Source organism: Euphorbia lathyris, chromosome 10 (assembly GCF_963576675.1).
Source record: "Euphorbia lathyris chromosome 10, ddEupLath1.1, whole genome shotgun sequence".
NCBI lineage: Eukaryota > Viridiplantae > Streptophyta > Magnoliopsida > Malpighiales > Euphorbiaceae > Euphorbia > Euphorbia lathyris.
In genome coordinates, this window is record NC_088919.1 from 30419022 (window position 1) to 30436699 (window position 17678).

The 17678-nt window shown below is 37.5% G+C and overlaps 2 protein-coding genes across 2 annotated transcripts; both read left to right on the plus strand.

Annotated features, from left to right (window-relative positions):
- Positions 1-6859: 6859 nt before the first annotated feature.
- On the plus strand, positions 6860-8884 carry LOC136209928 (small ribosomal subunit protein uS7). The gene is made up of 5 exons (XM_066001560.1): positions 6860-7014; positions 7099-7210; positions 7889-8160; positions 8342-8545; positions 8632-8884. The coding sequence occupies exons 2-5, from the start codon at positions 7106-7108 to the stop codon at positions 8684-8686; spliced, it is 636 nt and encodes a 211-aa protein (XP_065857632.1). The 5' UTR covers positions 6860-7014; positions 7099-7105; the 3' UTR covers positions 8687-8884.
- A 7403-nt stretch (positions 8885-16287) lies between these two features.
- LOC136209131 (small ribosomal subunit protein eS28x) lies at positions 16288-17185 on the plus strand. The gene is made up of 2 exons (XM_066000511.1): positions 16288-16444; positions 16842-17185. Exon 2 carries the CDS (start codon positions 16843-16845, stop codon positions 17038-17040), a length of 198 nt encoding a protein of 65 aa, XP_065856583.1. The 5' UTR covers positions 16288-16444; position 16842; the 3' UTR covers positions 17041-17185.
- The last annotated feature ends 493 nt before the right edge of the window (positions 17186-17678 follow it).

Genomic DNA, 17678 nt, shown 5'->3' on the forward strand with positions numbered 1-17678 from the left:
AAGGCATCCGCCTATATGCAAAAGTTCCATAGGGACAAGTGAATGTGGTTTTCTCTTGGTCCACAGGAATTTGCATATAACTGGACAACCCGTCTAGAGTGCAGAAAAATTCATGCCCTGCCAAACGTTCCAACATTTGAACGATAAATGGTAAGGAAAGTGGTCTTTACGGGTGGCTTCATTTAATTTCCTATAGTCAATACATACACGCCAACCCGTAAACTTTCTAGTTGGGATTAATTCCCCTTTCACGTTTTCCATTACCGTTGTCCCCCCCTTTTGGGCACACATTACACCGGACTTACCTATTGGCTATCAGAAATTGGAAAGATGATACCTGCGTCGAGGAGTTTTATGACCTCGGCTTTTACCACCTCTTTCATGTTAGGGTTGAGCCAGCGTTGAGGTTGAGCAGATGGCTTGATCTCTTCCTCAAGAAAGATCCTATGTGTGCAGATTGTAGGGTCGATACCTTTGATGTCATGGATTGACCACCCAAAGGCTCCTTTATGTTTTTTCAGCACCTCCACCAATCTTTCTTCTTGTTCAACTGTCAACAAAGAAGAAATAATAACGGGTAAATCTGTGGGAGGTTAAAGAAAAACATATTTTAAATTGCTGGGTAAGGGCTTAAGCTCCAGTTCTGGAGGTTCCTCCAGTGAAGTTTTAGGTTTGGGCTTGATCTCACGATCAAGGTCCTCTTTTCTACCCTTCACCCAATAGCATTTTTCAGGTGGGAGGTCTTCGAATGGTTCATTTAAGTTCTCACATTCCTCACTACCTAAATTAAGTTCCAAAGAGGCATCTCTCATGCTATGGTTAACTTCCTCAACACATTCGTCTATTAATGCATCTACAAAATTACAGCTTTTGGAACGCTCTTGAGGAAATTTCATAGATTCATAAACATTAAATGTTACCTCTTCGTCTTGCACCCTTAGGACCAATTTACCTCCATGAACATCTATCAGTGTTCTACCGGTTGCAATGAATGGTCTCCCGAGGAGAATGGGGACGGAGTCATCTTCTTCCATGTCGAGGACTACGAAGTCAACCGGGAAGATCAGTTTATCCACCTTTACTAATACATCTTCAACTATGCCCTTAGGTCGTGCGATTGACCTGTCCGCTAACTGTAATATCATATTTGTCGGTTTGGGTTCTCCGAGTCCCAATTTCCTGAAAATAGATAAAGGCATTAGATTAATACTTGCTCCTAAATCGCATAGTGCCCTATCTATATGCATATTGCCTATCCTACACGGGATGGTAAAGCTCCCTTGATCCTTAAGCTTGGGGGGCAATTTATGAGTGATTATGGCCGAACATTGTTTTGTTAGGGCCACTATCTCATTCTCCCTAAACTTTTTCTTTTTTGACAGCATGTCTTTAAGAAACTTTGCATAGTTTGACATTTCCTCCAGTGCTTCCATTAATGGAATATTAATTTCTAATCTACTAAGGATTTCCAAAAACCTAGCAAATTTCTTATCCAAGTTGGCCTTTTTCTGTTTCTGGGGAAATGGTAATTTTGGTGTATAAGGCCTAACTACTTTTTCTACAGCTACTCCAGGAGCTAAAGTTTCAGACACGGGACCGGAGTTGCTTACCACTTCCGGTTCCTTACTTACCTGAGGTGACGGTTGTGTTTATGATTGGGGTGGCACGAGTGTGTCTACTTCCTTGCCACTTCTCAAGGCGATGGCTTGAACTGTTTCCTCTTGTGAGAGGAACGCCTCTTGGTATTCCCTTTCCTCCTGTCTGATCGCAACGAGTTGTTTGCTCAGGGTTCTGCATACCTCCTCGTTGGCTGCGAGTCGGATGGATATTTCCCTTAAGAGAACCATTATTCCTTCTAAGTGCTCTGTCTGCCTATCATAAAAATCAGAATTAGGGGGGGATAGGGAAGATTATCCGTGAGTGCCGCGTATGGTCTTGGCGGATATCGTGTGTGTTCCCGATCAAAAAGGTTGTAAGTTGGGGGTTTAGAGTTATACCTTTGACGATTACCCAAATAACTTACATTCTCACCTCTAGGTACATGGTGGTTGACATGGCATACCTCACCGGGGTGATTCTGGCCACATCGTGCACAAAATTGTGTCCTTGTTTGGTTGTTACGGCCAAAGGAGGCCACAAGGAAATCCATTTTCTTGTTGAGGTCAGCCATGGACGGTTCTGGAGTTCCGTTGTCCATAATTGCTGAAAAGGAGATTTTACAAGTATATAAGAAGTATAATACTACAAGTCGTATGAAATGATTGTATGACAATATTTTAACAAGTATAGATAAGTATAAATGATATAAACAAGGGTATTCACAAACGAATGCCTAAACTAACAAATCGACCTTTGGTTCGATATTGCAGAAGAAATAAATCCCCGGCAACGGCGCCAAAAACTTGATGCGCCTCCGTTAAGAAGGCTCAATAAGGGATACATGTACCCCGTCGTTATCAAGTAATAAAATCTGGAAAGTCCAGGTATCGAATCCACAGGATTTATTCCTGCAAGTATCGAGCTACTTGGTCTCAGGTGTTATCTAGGCTGTGTGGGTTTTGAGTTTGTTTTTGTTAAGTTAACCTACTCCTAATTAAGTTACTTCTACTCCTATCTAAGTTATTCTACTCTTAAGTGATCTTTTACCAATGTAATTACCCGAAGGAACATGAGGTGATACGATAACAATGAAAATAGATTGTTTAGACAACGGAATTAAAACTTAATCTAAGTCACTTGTGTCCGAGGCGATTAACCCTACCTATCCTCCTGAGGTCCCTAGTTCGTGATTCCCTTATAAGGCCGAAACTAGCTCTAAGGCTCAGCAATTTGGGCTTAATCTTCTATAGGGTCGTCAATCTTATAGGCACTGACTAGGTCAGATTCAGCTCGCAATATGTGCCAACTTAATTTTGGGATTATCGAATGAGTTAAACCAATCAGACAAAGCGTAAGACAAAAATTTAAGCAATAGAACAATTGAATAAGCAAAACTATAACATATATTAAAGATGAAAGTATTGTCACGAAGATACAATGAGCCTAGGATTCATAATATGGATCAGAGGCTAGACAGAATATAAAAGAAGAAAAATCCCTTTCAGGGAACCTGTCTACCAATGCAGGCGTCTTCATAGGACTTAAGGATGGAACTTGAGCAATCCTTGATGAACGGAGCTTCGGAGGTGTCTTCAATGGAGGTTGAAGGAGATGGAGAAGGTGGAGAGGATTTCTCAAGCTGGAAGCTTAGGTTTTTACAAAGATAAAAAATATCTAATTTACAATTGGAAATTCCTATTTATAGACGCAGTTCGGGCCCTCTTTCTGACCTAATTCGTATCCTTTTGCAGGTGGGAAGTCGTGGGGTCAATCGTGGCTTCGTGGGACCGGGAATCAGTCGTCGGGCAGCTCGTCGAGCTGGGCGAGCTGGCCCCTTAGAGGCCTGCTCGACTGGATGGCAGTGCCAGCTCGCTGATCCGGCCCCAAAAAGGCCAATTCGACGAGCAGTATTGCCTAAAACGCCTTGCACGACTGCTGGATGTATCGAAACGCAACTTTCACCCGAACTCGTTCCTGTTTTAGCCTACACATGCACAAAAAATCCAAACAACATTAGTTCTGAGGCTAAATTGACCCGCCAATCGCTCATTTTGAGTAAACACTCCGTTTGGTGCGGCTTTTGGCGGATCAATTAGCTATAAAAGATAATGGAAATTTAACGTACATGCCAATTTGGCCATATTTGCCTAAAATAACTAGAAAATGAGCCTAAACAACGAAAAATAAATAGAACATACCCAATTTCTAACTAACTCACACAAAAGCATATAAATGCGAGAATTGCTCGCTTATTCATGAAATAACGCTAAAAACCGTCCTAAAATCGTACCCAAAGATAGGGTTTTTGACCCCTATCAGTCTACCCCTAACAGTGTCTTTGACCTCAGGTTCTTTGAAGCCACTTTGATCCGGGTTTATCTGATCATGAATCATCATCGATATGCTATGCACCATTGAAGGATCTAATTTTTCAACATTTTCCACAAGAAAGTGAAAAAACCGGTGATCCTCAGACCCGTCAGCATATGCAGGAGCAGTAACTGGTATGTCACTCAAACCTTCAAACGCAAGAGATCTCCAAAAAGGATGGATGTGGTCCGCACGGACCGATGTGTCCATGTCAATATACGATTTAAGCTCACATGCATACGGAATGCCATGAGTCATGGGCAACACGCATTCCGCATTCACTTACCACATCCATACTCAATCCGTGCATACACTTGAGCTCATCATTCAGTACACACAAATAGTAATGTGAAACGTGTAAGTCGAGGTACTGGAAAGGTTCTTTACAGTGAGCCATCGTAGATCTTCTTCTCGAGTCCTCGAGTGAGTATCTGATTATATACAGTAAAGGATTACAAAACTAATGTATTACAATTTAAAAGATTAAATTAAATAACATAATAAATGTCTTACTTGATCGCATCGATCTTGGCCTCAATGTCCTTGTGCACCTTCGCCCACACTATATCGAGTGCACCAGTAGATGAATTCAACCACTGTTTCAACTGTGCATGTGAACTCTCCACTCGACAGGTTGTGGTGTTTCCTAAGTGCAACACCTTGTTCGTCCATGCTTGACAGAACTTCTCTTTATGCACTAGCCATGTGGTCTCCACATACTCTATCACACGAGGCCAGTTGGCAGTAGTATTATTCATGGCTACCACTACCGCCTCATATTCGGCTACTGTCGGGGCTTCAATCATACTTTTCCATTTGGAATTCTTAAAAATTTCACCAAAAACCTTCAAGCCACACAACTTGCCTACTCCATCCTCCACATCTTTATTAATATGCCATGTGCATAATAAATGATGACTATGAGGAAATACCTCACGAACCGGTATCATCAGTCTTAACTCTTGGTCCGTAGCAATGGCTGTCGGATGCACATCAAGTTGGAGCAAAAGCTTCAATTTTTGTAACACCCACATATAACTTCCCTCAGTTTCATCCTTCATGATTGCATAAGCGATCAAGAAGTTTTTGTTTGAAGGCGTCATTCCAATGATCTCAAAGAATGGTATCTTATACTTGTTTGTTTTATATGTTGAATCCATACCAACAAACAAGTAATAAGATCGGAACAGTGTGATCGATGTAGGATGTGCCAAAAATAAGCGAGTCACAACATTGCTGCCCAGCACCGCTTGCATCCAATGTATGTATTCCTTATCTACAGCAAGCCGATAAAACTGACCGATTACATCCCGACCCTCAAAGCTCTCAGTCCTGATTTTTTCCCTGTAGTTATAAACATGTCTTTGTGTCGGGCAATCCTCCAGATGTTTTTCTTTGATTGCAGCAAAAATAGCACAAGGCTTAGCTTGAGCTGCACTCATTTGACGAACAATTTTTTTGGAACCCGGACTTAGTCCGCTCATCTGTCTGTAGCCCTGACGATATACATCCAACTGATGATAGTCCTGTCCTCTATCTCCAGCAATCCCATTCACCACCCAACCGCCTAATTCAGCGATTTCCAGAACCTTTATCTGAAATTTGCAACCACAGTACTTTGTTTTTGTATCCCTCCGTACTACTTCCTCCATATCCATATCCCTTTTCCTTCGATAATTCTTAATACCACGAGCACATTTAACCAATATCCATTTTGACTTGCCTCCTGTCTTGTGCGACGCTGTGGTTAACTCGAAGCCGATCCCAATTGTCGTCTGTTTTGCCCAGTTAACAGCTTCATGATATGTTTGAAACGTTTGTTTGGGAAAAAACTCTGAACTGTAATCAATGTCGTTTCCGCCAAAATCTTCAAACGAAACCTCCTGCAAATGATAAATAACGAACATTACATTCCAATGCGCGACATTTCTACAACGTTTCAGTGTCTAAACCCGAAAATTCGCCAAAAACAAGCTCGGACGTGTGAAAATCATGCCCCACCATGTGGTGGGGCGTATGAACATCACGCCTCACCCTGTGGTGGGGCGTATGAACATCATGCCTCACCACATGGTGGGCGTATGAACATCACGTTCCACCTCATGGTGGGGCGTATGAACATCACGCCCCACCACATGGTGGGGCGTAATATTCAAACGCCCCACCACATGGTGAGGCGTGATGCTCACACGCCCGCGGTCCGTAACAACAATTTTTTTGCAATTTTTTTTACAGAAATCAATGGAAGTTGAATCGGAAAAATACCTCGATTTTAGGAACAACGTCATTCTCGTCTCTTCCCGGTGATAACAGATTGCTCACCATCAAACGTGTTGTCTTTGATTTCGGAACAAAATGTATTTGGGAGAGTTTGGGAGGGTTTGGAATTTTCAATATTTGGCTAAAGGACGGTTACGTCTTTTTTCGGGGCTGGAAGTATGAAATTGGGGCTGGGTATAGTAATCCACTTTAAAGAAATACTTTTTAGGGTCAAATACACGAATATCATAATTAAGTACAAAATTACAACTAAGTCATATCACCAAACTTAATTCTTAATATGTCATTATTCTTTATAGATTATGATTTTATACCATAATTTAAAAAATATAGACTCCAATTCATAAATCATAAACCCTAGAAAATATATTTTAGACTTCTAATTCATAAATTATAATCCTTAAAATATATTAAAAGTAATGATTTCACTAGTTTAACATAATAAAAAATTATAACTTGATATAGTTGTAAATAGTTTTTAGAATATGAATTTTTGTGTAATTTTCCCTACTTTTTATAGTACTACTGGTTTCTTGTAAATAGTTATCCAAATCCAATTATAATTGACAATATCAGTATATTATAGGCTGCCGAAGATTTAGGTTAAAAAGGCCGAAGTCCTTCCTGGCCCAATACGCTCATTATAATAGTGTACACCCTTTTGCACTTGATAATTTTCAACAAAACCCATAAACCCTAGTTCTGTATCCCTTCCTATCCTCTCAGAATCTATCTTTCTCTTCCTTTCAGCTCGCCGATTCACAGGTTTCATGGCTTATAACCCTTTATTTCCTCTTTTGTCCACTTTATCTCCCTTTTCCCTCTGTTTAATGTGTTCATTTTTTGCAGGTAAGCAATGGCAGAAACAGTAGCGGCGCTCCCAGCGACAGCTAACCCTGATCCTACTCAGCCTAACATCGACGTTAAGCTCTTCAACCGCTGGACCTTCGATGATGTTGAGGTTTTCCCTCTCGTTCTCTTCATTTTGCGTTTTTGTTTCGCTATAAAAATCGCTTCTTATTATCACGTATCTCTTTGATAAATTCATCTGTGATGTCATGATGTTGTGCGGTTCTATATCTGATTTGTACTTCTAGGTTATGTTTAATCGTTGATTCAGTCTCAGCTGTGCAAGATTTTATTTTTCATTAATGTATATAATCATTACCAAACTAGTTTTTGCAAACATAACGAACTGGGGTGGGCATGATTCGTACTTTATTTGGTCTGGTAATTATAGTTATGTTAACTCATTTGCCTCCCTTTTGCTTGTTATATTGCTGCCTGCACTGTTGATTTTATGTTCAATTGGACTTGTACACTGGATCGAGTATAATCCTTGTTGGACTTCAAATTTGTAATCCACGGTGTGTTCAAATTTAACACTGAATAATTTTCTATCTGGATTTCCTGTCATTTTTGCATTCACTTGAATCAGAGTATATGTGATATGTGTCATTTTGATCTTTATCTCTTCATTAGACTGTTTACTTTTGTGCTGGTATATCTGTGACTCTCAAGTCTCATCTACTTGGGACTTATATATTGGAATTGGGTTCAAGAATATCATGCCTTCTTTCAGGTATAAGCTTTTATTTTCTTACCTGTGAAATGAATTCTATTCTATGTTTGGGTTTAGGTCGCTGACATGTCTTTAGGCGACTATATTGGTGTTCAACAAGCCAAGCATGCAACTTATGTTCCACACACTTCTGGAAGGTACTCAGTGAAGCGATTCAGGAAGGCCCAATGCCCTATTGTGGAGAGACTTACAAACTCACTTATGATGCACGGAAGGAATAATGGCAAGAAGCTAATGGCAGTTAGGATCGTGAAACATGCCATGGAAATCATTCACCTTCTGACTGACCAGAACCCAATCCAAGTTATTGTAGATGCTGTGATTAACAGGTATGTGCTCGAGGACTTGGCTAGCTCTTCTCTGATGTATAATTGAATCTCTACTTTACCATGCCATGTCTAATCTAATGCATTAATCTACTTGTTGGGAAGACAATTATGTGTTTGCTGAAGCATCCATTGATCTCAGTATTTTTTTTTTTGTGTGTTTTTCAATTTTCAATTATTACAGCGGTCCTCGTGAAGACGCAACTCGTATTGGATCTGCTGGTGTGGTTAGGCGTCAGGCTGTGGATATTTCTCCATTAAGGAGGGTAAATCAAGCTATTTATCTCCTTACAACAGGTGCTCGCGAAGCTGCCTTTAGGAACATCAAGACTATTGCAGAATGTTTGGCCGATGAGCTTATCAATGCTGCAAAAGGTTCCTCAAACAGGTTCAATATCTCTGTGTCTACTTGCACTTTGATCTGTGTGCTTATTATCTTCCTTCTTATTGAATGTACTTGTTCCACTTTTTCAGCTATGCTATCAAGAAAAAAGATGAGATTGAAAGAGTTGCCAAGGCTAACCGTTAAGACAAACAATGCAGCATGTTGAGGTGGAATATAACTTTGTGCAACTCAGGATTTGTTAGTTGTCTGTTTTAAACTCTTTTTAACATACTAATGAATGTTCAGTTGGTTGTTTTGAAAGATTTGCAATGTTTTTGTTTGGAATTTTTTATAATTTTTTTTGAGAATGAGTTATAAATTATAATTTGCACTTCTGATTCATATTGCTATGTGGTGCCTGTGTGAATGTTAAAATTTTCTCCCACTTCATATTGGCAAGTGTTGCCTGTGCGAATGTTTAAAACCCATTCTGATAGCAACTATGCAGTGCTCTGTTGTTAGTGTCTCAATTTACCTGTCAATACCAACAAGGATATTTGTTGTAAGAAAAATGCGTCGAATTTAGAAAGATTGATATGATCATCTCATTTTGATGTAAAAGAAGTAAATTTATTTTGAAAGAATTCCGAAAAGGTTTGATTGAATTCTTTTAGCTCCCGTTTAGGAACACTAACATAGACCATAAGCTTCCTAATGAATCAAATGAATGTTTGTCCTAAGTGTTAATATGCAAAAGCACTTGAAATGGTTTAAATGCAGCCGATATTAAATGATGTATTCTCCCTCTATCCTACTGAGGGTGCAGCAGCTTTGAGGAAAAGTTACAATTTGTAGTTTTTGCATAAAGCAGTTGTCATGAGTTATCAAGAAAGCTGATATTGATTTTTCTTTTTTACAAAAATAGTCATCACTTTTAATATAATATGCTATTATATGTATTTTACTTTATTTTTATTTTTTAGACTGTTAGAAATTTTATTTTGTTTTTACTGAACAATCAAGGAGATTGAAGGAAAAATTCCACCGTACGGCAATTAGACCAACATTGTTATATGGTACAGAGTGTTGAGTAGTGAAATACTGTCACATTCATAAGATATCGGTGGCGGAGATGCGTATGTTGAGATGGATGTGTGGTGGTCATACGAGAAAGGATCGGGTGAGTAATGAAATAATTAGGGAAAACCGACTAAGATGGTTTGGTCATGTAAGACGGAGAGCGCTGATGCGCCGGTTAGGAGGACGGAAGAGTGACATAGGGATGTAATGGTGAGGGGTAGGGGAAGACCTAAGCAAACTTGGAAGAGGGTGATCGAGAGTGATATGAGTTTATTGGGGATTAAGTAAAATATAGTAGTGGATAGAAGAGGGTGGAGGGAGAGAATTTATGTTGCCGACACGACTTGATTTTATGGTTTTATATGATGGTTCATGTTAGGCGATCCCGAATCATTTTGGGATTAAAGTTTTGTTGTTGTTGTTGTTTTACTGAACAATCACGGGTTCGAGTCTTAGGAGCGGTATCTTGGCCAAAAAAAAAAAGGCAGGACCTTTGTGGTGGAACCCCTCCCTAGAAGCTTGTTTAGTGGGGACGTGATGTGTATAAAACGTATACATGCTTTTTAGAGCAATTGCACTCTATTGTACCAAGTAATACAATGTATTTTCGTATAAAGATCAATCCCACAGGGATTTCGCACAATCATTAACTATACACATGCTTTTGAAGTCTAAACGATTGGATTAAGATGATTTTGGTTGTCTATAGTGACGAACACTTTTGTTGTTAAAACAATAGAGTAAAACACTAGGGAATCAGATTCACTTCCTAAGTTTGAGCCAATGAAATCTATTGAAATAACACACCGAAAAGAAATTCGTGATTTTAAAGATGATGATTTCTAAAAGAAACTCGATGCTAAGACCTTAGACCACCTCGTTCTTATTCTTCACTCCTATTTACTTAACCGGGCCAATGGTTACTTAAATACAACAAGAAAGCTAAGCTCAATGAGAAATCCTAGCAACGAAGTGCTAGAAACACAATCGATTTGCTATCGAGTCTAAGAATGTAGTTTTCCGTTAACCTCTTGTTACTATGGTGAGTAAAAAACGATTAACTGAAATACGGGTTTAAGCTTACGTTCTTAGTTCTTTTAAATCGAATTTCTTCCGAGTGTTTACCTAAGAGACTTCTAACTTGACTCAAAACATTAGAAAGATTCCCCTCATCCCTAGTAGGGAAGAATTAGTTCATAGTCATCGGGGAATTAAGGATTGAAATAAAGTGAAATAAAGTGAAACTCATTGAAAGTAGAAAATGAAGAAATGAAAGATGAACATATTTTTGATTAATGTGAAATTAACTTACAAAACTAAAAGGAAATGACTTTAAAACAAGAAATTGTACTTAAGAATTACAAAAATCAACTAAAACAAGAATAATGACAATTGCCTAAAGCTTGGCTAGAATAGCAATGGAGATTGTGTGTACAAAGTGTAAAAATGTGTGAAAGGTATATCTCCTCTACCAACATCTCATCTATTTATAGGCTAAATCTTGCTCCAATCAAGATGATAATCTGAAATTGATGATTAGTAGCCTCCAAAATACTAAATCTGTGCACTAAATGACATTGAGAAGTTCAATTGAAGAAGGGTATGGGCTTGCATAGAGAATAGGAGCCGTCCAGTGCAAGTTGCTGAAGACAGCAGGTCTCGCCGAGACCTGCCCCTGAAACTGGCCTTTTTGGGCAAATTTTTGGAGGTCTCACCGAGACTTGTCCTTGGAACAATTTCAGCTCTGCTTCCAGCCAATTGCAATGGTTTGTGCAAATCTGTTGCATTTGGTTCAAATTGTCCAAGAACAGCCGTTCTGTCGTCTCTTCACGGAATGCGTCCCTGTTCTTGCCCTGTAACTCAATAGGATAAATTGTCAATCTCGTGAGGATGTGTGAGGGTGTAAAAATAGACTTAAAAACTCAAGAATTAAATTAAAACTATATGATAGTGTGTGTAATTGTGAATTGAAGTGAATTTTAACAAAACTAATACTAAAGTAATAAAAGGACACACACAATGGACGAAATTATGACTCAATTTTACTGTAAAAATTGACGGCAACAACATCCCCAAACTTTAAGCTTTTGCTTGTCCTCAAGCAAATTAAATCCGAAAACAAAGCTAAAAGACCAAGTATTCAAATAGATTAACAAGGAGACATGATTCATTTCAAATAACAACATGGAAGATCCTAATTTCAAACCATCTGAATCATGATAAACATCTTAAATAACTCTACGATTTTTGAATTTATACTTTGGCCATTAGTGAGACATTTTTCCAATAGTCGATACATAATGAACTTGTTAAAACACCTCACAAGGGATTCGCTCTTTACGCTCAAGTGTTTGGAGTAAAGTGTTTTCTCTCAATTTTCCGATACAAGTAGTAACTATCGTGGGCTTATAGGGTTATCCAACCTCTATCACTATGCTTCCTTACTAGGAATTGATAAAAAAAGGGCTTAATTGGGTTGTAATGAAGGGGTAAGGACGGGTGTGATTGTGGTGGAAGTGACGTTTTAAGAATCTTATTGAGTTTCTAAAATATTAAGGCGCAATTAGGTACTTGAGTGTATTTATTTTATTTTTCTCTTTTCTTCCCCATTTTCTTCTCTTTTTCACGTTTTTGTGGAATTGCATTAGAGGGTTGATGTGTATGAGCCAAAGGATGTAGTTATTTTTGCTTTGGTGCTCTTTTTATTATTATTATTATTATTATTTAGACTCATAGTACCTTTAAGGAAGTTGGTTAGAAACTCATAGATCCGGGATTTTGGATAGAAAGTGATGGTACTGGTTTATGTTATGGTGGCGAAAGAAAGGCAAGGCTCAAGAGGGTGAACAAGGGAAATTGATTTTGGGTAAGTTAATGGTTTATATGGTGGTGAAATGAAAGAAGGCCTTAATCATATCAATTTCCTAGTTTGATGCATGTGGTTTTGGTTAGTATTTGATGCAAGCCCTATAGTTAATAACAAGTGTGGATCCTTGTTAAGCCCAAAATACACTTATAATATCATCAATAATTACATCAATATTGCTACGAATTTATGCTATTTATATCTATTTAGAAAGCTTTTGCTTTCGAATATGTTTCTTTCATGCAAGGTACATAAATATTTGCTAAAATCCAAATAGGAGTAAAAAGAGCTCGAAAATAGAAGAAAAACCCTACAAAAGGAGTCGAAGACGACGAAAATTAATAACGCCAAGTCGAAGACACGAACAAGAGCTGAAAAACGAAAAATGCTCCGTGCCGCGACCGCGGCTTTCCCTTTTCACGGTCGCGACACGCGTCGTCAGTCACTTTTCCCCTTCGTCTGAAGTGCAATTGATGCTCCCCCATTCTCGGTAGTGAATTTGATAAATCTCGGTACGAGCAGGAGATTTTAGAAGCATGTTACACACTTTCGTTTTCGACGAAACGCGTTCGTTCGCGTGGATAAAGACGTCCTTTCACAATGGATACGTCTCTTCACAACGGACACGACACTTCAATCATGACTCTTCAACATCTATAAATAAAGAGTTGATTAAGAGTTGAATGAATATTGAGAGAGTTGGATTAGTGCAGAGTTTATGCAAAAACTCTGACTCAGAAATGAGTCAGAGATTAGATTTCATTTCTGTTCAAAGCAATATGATGTACACACATTGTTTACAAATTAATAACAAATTCAGTAGCGTTTAGACATTGTTCCAGTTTAGTTTTCATTTTGGTAGTAGACCGACCCAGTCTCTATTACGAAGATTCAACGAAAAGATTGAGTAGAGGATTCGCCCCTGAGCCTGACAAACTCGAACGAAACCCAAGAAAAGGATTGACAACCCGTTCACTTGCACGCCGTCGAAGAATTCAATGCTCCATGTTCTCTGTAAACTTGTATCAATTTATATTTCATCTAATAAAGTCCGTTCTATTCGATAGATTCTTATGCAGCACTTTGATAAATGAGCTGAAGTGGATTGATGCTGGTGTTTTCATTAAAACGTATTTAATTCAAATCTTTACAAGGAAACTTTGTTGAACACTTAGGCAAATTATCATCTCGGTAGAGTTTTAATTTGGTTAAGGGCAATTATCCCGGATAAGGGTTTTGTCGCATTCAAAGCCAATTAATTAGAGGTTCCGTCATTTATTTCATCTTTATAATTCGTACAAAGTTTAAAATTGTTTCTTTGCTTAATGCAAACAAATATACCTGTTTACTTTTCTAAAGTACTAAAACGTTCCTGTTTTGCAAATTCAATCTTAAATCAGATATTTTCTAACATCTTCATACTCTAATCTAATTCTCATTCTAGCAATTTCAAAACCAAAACTGATTAAACGATTTTTCCATATCATAAACCTAAAAGTAAATTTAACCGATTATAAATAAGTTTTTGTTGAAAAACGTTCCCTGTGGGATCGATATATTTTATTACTACAAGCGTATACCGTGCACTTGTGGAAATCGCTCAACAATCCTACATCAAAGAAAAATAATCGAGCTACTTGATGTGCTCGTGGCTCAAAATATCTTTCTATGGGTGCATTTGTATGCTACAAGTTCAAGTGTTCCAACTATGGGTAATTGTCTAAAAATGAGTATTTATTCAAAAAGAGTTATTCAAGTTTTTATTCATGACTCGACAATTCAATTTTAGAATTTTAGACTTGTCAAATGAAGGTTTATCTTATCACAAGTCAATGTTATCCGAGACTTGGTTTTAAAGTTTGTTTCGGGATTTAATTGATACTTTTGTACATAATCGAGTTATTGGGTTCGAGTCGTGTTGCCAAAACATTGAAGACTGAAAGTAAAAATCACAGCTAAAACAAGAAAACAAATCACTTACTACAATAAACACAACAACTACACACATTATGGTCCATTTCCTATCTTTTGCCTCCCTCCCTACTAAGTTTAAGCCAAAATTCCAAAAGGCGCAAAACTGGAGTAAAAAGAGGAGAAGATATGAAATACCGTCTGAGTCAAGGAACTTCTCCTTGATATCTTCATTTTTAACATTCTTTTTGGATTCGAACTCTAACCATGAATCGTGACCCAAAAACACATATTTCAAATGACTAGGAAGAATTTTAAGATAAAAAACATTAGGATCCTCCAATGAAGTCTTAGGTCTCCTGTTTGGTAGGAGTTCGAGTTTCTCATAGGAACCCTTCACCCATAAGCATTTTTTAATGTATTCATTTGGGGTTTCTATAATGGTTTGTGCTTCTCGATCTATTATGAGTTTGTCAGGATTTAGGCCAAGGCCATTGACAACGACTGTATCGAGGGTGTCTTCGTAAAGGTTCTCCTGAAACACTTTGTCAACATCAATGAAATTGCAATAATCATGGGAGATAGGATATTTCATTGAGTTAAAAACATTGAATATAACTTCCTCATCTTGAAGACGTAAAATGAGTTTACCTTGTTCAACATCAATTATAGTTCTACATGTGGCTAGGAATGGTCGACCAAGGATGATCGGTACTTGTGCATCTTCTTCCATATATAGCACAATGAAATCTACTGGAAAGATAAAATTATCTACCTTAACAAGAACATCTTCAATTATTCCTTTCGGCAATGCCAAGGATCAGCCGGCGAGTTGAAGCGAGACATTTGTGGGTTTAGGTTCGCCTAAGCCTAGCCTTTGAAAGATGCTTAGGGGCATTAGATTGATGCTTGCACCAAGATCGCACAAAGCTCTTTCAAAGGTTAGACTACCGATCGAACACGGGATGGAGAAATTTCCCGGGTCCTTTAACTTTTGTAGTAATTTTCTTAACAAAATAGCCGAACAGTCTTCGGTTAATTTCACAGTCTCATTTTCTCCCAATTTTCTTTTCTTAGATAAAATATCTTTTAAAATTTTTGTATATACGGGCATACTTTTCAAAGCTTCTGCGAACGGAATGTTAATGTGCAGTTTTTTTAAAGATATCCAAGAACTTAGAAAATTGATTTTCTTGTTTCTCCTTGTGTAGCCGTTGCGGAAAGGGAATTTTTGCCTTACATGGTTGCACAAGAGGATCCGCGAAAAGTTTAGGTGGAGAATCAGATGTACTTACATCGGGTTCTACTATACCTTTATCCTTGGAGGTGGATGGCTGAACTGTCTCCTTACCATTCTGGAGTGTAATGACATTGACATGTTCACGAAGGTTGGTCTCAGTATTACTGGGTAAAGTTTTGATTCAGCATTATATATATATATTTTTTAGTATTATGATTATTATTCTTCAAAAAGAAAAGTATTATGATTATTAAAGAAATTATTTTCAGAAAATGATTAGCTAATAGTTAAATGAAACATCATAGGTGCGAACTAAAATTAGCTTTCTTTTTTTCATAAGAAAATAAAATTAGTTAATTTAGTAAAGAAAATCAGAGAAAATTTTGGATAATGGTGGACAAAAATTTATAGTAGTTAGGGGGCGTTTGGTTTGGGGTCTTTAGGAATGGGAAAGGGAGAGTTTCATTCCCTTTGTTCTTGTTTGTTTACAAAAAAAAAACTCATTCCCTTTACATACTTTAGGTTAAGCCATTACCCCACTTTAGGTTAAGCCATTACCTCATGCCATCTAGGGAATTGGATTCCCTTTACCCCATTCCCTTTCCTAAACATATCTAAACACACATAGAGGAATTAATGCTTATTCATTTCCTTTCCTTTAGTTTTCCTTTCTTGATTTCTTTTTCCTTACCACCTGTGAACCAAACGCTCCCTTACCAATTAGGAGAAGCCAATAAAACCCTAGTCAAGGGCAATATAGTAAACCCTGACATTCTTTTAAAACCTAATGCTTTTGCTATCTCCTCACTCATCGGTAGCCGCAGTTTCTGTCGTTCTTCGTTTTCCAACCATCTGATTCCTGCAGGTACGATCAAGTTGTATCTCATTCTGCAATTCGTTAGGCAATGGCTAGCTGTTTCTGGGAATACGAATCTCTGTGTTTAGTCTTGGAATATATTTATTTGTTAATGACAATGAATCTCAAGATTTAATATGCAAAATTGTATGAACATGTGTTTATTTGTATAGAAATTTGGGGCAAACTGGGAAAGTGTTATAGAATATGCGCATGATTTCCATTTTAATTTGGTTAAAGCTTGATGATGAAATTGAATATCTTACATGTGTAGTTTTGATTTGTTGAAGCAATTGAAAATTTGTTGGAGCTGTTTGAAATTGGAATCCGGCAAGAGAATATCTTAATTATGTTGCTTTGATTTGAAAACTTATGTTGAATATTTGTTTGAAATATGTTGGTACAGGATGGATTCAACGATTAAGCACGCATTGGTTGTGAAAGTTATGGGTCGTACTGGATCGAGGGGGCAGGTGACTCAAGTTAGAGTGAAGTTTCTTGATGACCAGAATCGGTTCATTATGAGGAATGTGAAGGGACCAGTTAGAGAAGGGGATGTGCTAACACTTCTGGAGTCTGAGAGAGAAGCTAGGAGGCTCCGTTGATAGAAGAATTGGAAAGTATTATGCACTTGGAATTAACTTAATAATTTTACTTGTTCACTATCTTATCCTTTATTCTCCATGGAGCTCATGATTTAACTTATACCGCAGACTTCAAAATTTGACAAATAAAATTTTCACCTAAATATATTAAGGTTTTGATCTCATAAATTTATATAAAAATTTATTTTCAAACAACGCCCACTGGATTTGCTAGAGGAATTTACTGTTGCTGTTTATATATCACCCACTTGGATATGATTTTTTTTGGCTAAATATATTAAGGTTTTGATCTCATAAATTTATATAAAAATGATCTATTGGCTTTCTCAATTTCTTGCTTGAAATGATTTGTTGATCTATGTATCTTCAGAAGTTACTAAAAGATGCTTCAAATTCTCCAAATCTTCTCTAATTCTGCCAATGATTATAGACAGTTAATTATTTATTTATTTATTTTTTTTATTATTTTTTAGCTGTCATGTATTCAGTCATTTTTCTTTGGTAACGGTCACTTAAGGCACTTTTGCCTAGGGGTGCACATAAAAACCGAGAAATCGGACTGTAACCAGACCGAAAAATAAATTAACCGAAACCGATGAATTAGTGTATGGTTTTTAATTTTAAAAATTTCGGTTTTT